This window comes from Cyprinus carpio, chromosome A19 (assembly GCF_018340385.1).
Source record: "Cyprinus carpio isolate SPL01 chromosome A19, ASM1834038v1, whole genome shotgun sequence".
Classification (NCBI taxonomy): domain Eukaryota; kingdom Metazoa; phylum Chordata; class Actinopteri; order Cypriniformes; family Cyprinidae; genus Cyprinus; species Cyprinus carpio.
This window is the reverse complement of record NC_056590.1, coordinates 5,445,787-5,447,008: the sequence shown is the minus strand read 5'-3', so window position 1 is coordinate 5,447,008 and position 1,222 is coordinate 5,445,787. Positions and strand designations below refer to the sequence as shown.

At 32.7% G+C, this 1,222-nt stretch overlaps 1 protein-coding gene across 1 annotated transcript in view; it reads right to left on the bottom strand.

The window, feature by feature from the left end:
* Nucleotides 1-751: 751 nt before the first annotated feature.
* LOC109101921 (ectonucleotide pyrophosphatase/phosphodiesterase family member 2-like) overlaps nt 752-1,222 on the bottom strand; it is a 22,851-nt gene continuing 22,380 nt past the window's right edge. Inside the window, exon 24 of the mRNA XM_042775892.1 lies at nt 752-1,152. Within this exon, the coding sequence (XP_042631826.1) occupies nt 982-1,152 (171 nt within the window). The 3' untranslated portion in view covers nt 752-981. The remainder of the gene's footprint in view (nt 1,153-1,222) is intronic.

The window sequence follows — 1,222 nt, the reverse complement described above, 5'->3', positions numbered from 1 at the left end:
GTGACGTTTTACAATAAAGTCCTTTCAGTTATTGATGGTTTATGCATGAACAAATATTAACTAACTAACAATGAGAAATACTTCAGTTACATTATTTATTAATCTTTAATGTTAGGTAATAAAAATACAGCTGTTCATTGTGTTTATGTTTGCTCAGCTCCATTAAATAATAGTAACAGATTCAACTTCTGATTTTTATAAAAATTAATATTAACTAAACTGCAACAGAGTATTTTGTCTTGTTTTCCAGTTTGAATATCTAAACATCCTAAAATCAAGACACATTTACTGGAGAAGCTAAATTATTTAAAAGTCCTGGAAAATTGATCAGAATTAAATGGTTTAAATGATCAAAAATTTAAGCTTAAAACTAAACATTTTATTATGAAATTGAGTTTAAGACTTAATATTTTAAGTCATTTTGCATCAAAGTAATAATGCATCTGGTTTTATAAATGTTAAGATATTTGTATTGGAAAACAAAACAAAAAACATAAAGAAAAAAAAACATATATTTATTAAATAAATAAATAAATTCATAAGAAGTATTTTTCAATGTTAGTTCATATTAGCTAATGAAGTAAACTAATTTAACAAATGCAATTTTAAATGTATTATTTATTTGGCTCTGTGAGCAGTATTAAACTATTGTATGTTTTTCATTTGGTTTTTAGATTATTCTTGCATCATGACATTAACAATAGACAGTTCTAATCATTATATTTAAAAAACAAAAAATTACAAAAAAAACTACATTTTACTGCATTTGACTTTATTTCAAGGATGTGAGCACATTTCTCAGTGGGACTCTTGTCATTGCGGTAACTGATGTGAATGACGTGAACACACTGAGCTGTAGTGGTTGTGTGTTGTGAGCTGAGAGGCGGTTTAATTATTAGCTTGAAGGTGAATAATAAATATGACACAGTGAATAAAACTATACAGTGGAAGCGTGGGCTGCGGTGAGTGTTAGACGTCTCGTTACACGTCGTCCTCAAAGGTCTGCATGTGTGTTTTGAGCGCCAGCACACGCGTGTACGGCAGCGCGGCGGAGCGGTAGAAGTCCAGGCCCGTGAGCAGCTCCACGTCTCTCACTCGAGCCGAGTGTAACTTCAGCAGATCCTCCACCCAGCGAGACTCGTCCTCCCAGCTCTGCCGAGAAACACAGGATTATTGTTCTTTGGCTTTCATTTAACTGGCCACAAAAGGGTTTGAGAAGTGG